Source organism: Panthera uncia (assembly GCF_023721935.1).
Source record: "Panthera uncia isolate 11264 chromosome A3 unlocalized genomic scaffold, Puncia_PCG_1.0 HiC_scaffold_11, whole genome shotgun sequence".
NCBI lineage: Eukaryota > Metazoa > Chordata > Mammalia > Carnivora > Felidae > Panthera > Panthera uncia.
In genome coordinates this window covers 1,764,432-1,765,120 of record NW_026057578.1, presented here as the reverse complement: position 1 = coordinate 1,765,120, position 689 = coordinate 1,764,432, and the positions used below count along the sequence as shown (strand labels likewise).

At 68.7% G+C, this 689-nt stretch overlaps 1 protein-coding gene across 2 annotated transcripts in view; it reads left to right on the top strand.

Moving 5' to 3' along the window:
• MTG2 (mitochondrial ribosome associated GTPase 2) overlaps positions 1-681 on the top strand; it is a 13,302-nt gene extending 12,621 nt beyond the window's left edge. For both annotated transcript variants that reach the window (XM_049650513.1, XM_049650512.1), the window contains one exon: positions 282-681. In XM_049650513.1, the coding sequence (XP_049506470.1) occupies positions 282-676 (395 nt within the window). In that variant the 3' untranslated portion in view covers positions 677-681. The remainder of the gene's footprint in view (positions 1-281) is intronic.
• Positions 682-689: the final 8 nt, after the last annotated feature.

Genomic DNA, 689 nt, shown 5'->3' with positions numbered 1-689 from the left:
TGCAGAGTGCTCTATAATAATTTCTGTCGGCAATCCAGTTCCTAACAGTTTACAGGAGGCCGTTTTCCCCTTTTCTGAATCCTTTTTACAGCCAGAGGCTGGCTTGTGTTCACTGTTCCTTACTGGGCAGCCCCCCCCCCCCGCATACCTCAGCCTCTGGCAGCTCAGAGCCACGGTGCCCGGGACGGCAGCCGGCCCGATGGGTCGCTCCGGCGGGAAATCCGGCGGCATCCGTGTCCGGGGTTCCGCAGGCAGCCCCCCTGCTCTGTCTCCCCCTGCAGTGGCGGACATCCCGGGCATCGTCCGGGGCGCGCACCGGAACAGGGGCCTGGGGAGCGCCTTCCTCAGGCACATCGAGCGCTGCCGCCTCCTCCTGTTCGTGGTGGATCTCTCGGAGCCAGAGCCGTGGACTCAGCTTGAGGACCTGAAGTGGGAGCTGGAGCAGCACGAGGCCGGCCTGTCCCGGCGACCCCACGTGGTCGTGGCAAATAAGGTCGACCTCCCCGAGGCCAGGGCTGCCGTGCCCCGGCTGCGGGCGCGCCTGGGCCCGAGCGCCGTCGCCCTGTCGGCGGCCACCGGGGAGAACGTGGAGGCGCTGCTGCTGCGTCTGCAGGAGCTGCACCGCCAGCACGAGGCCACCGAGCTGCAGCGCGGCCGCCAGCCGCTCAGGTGGTAGGCCCCCCCCCCCC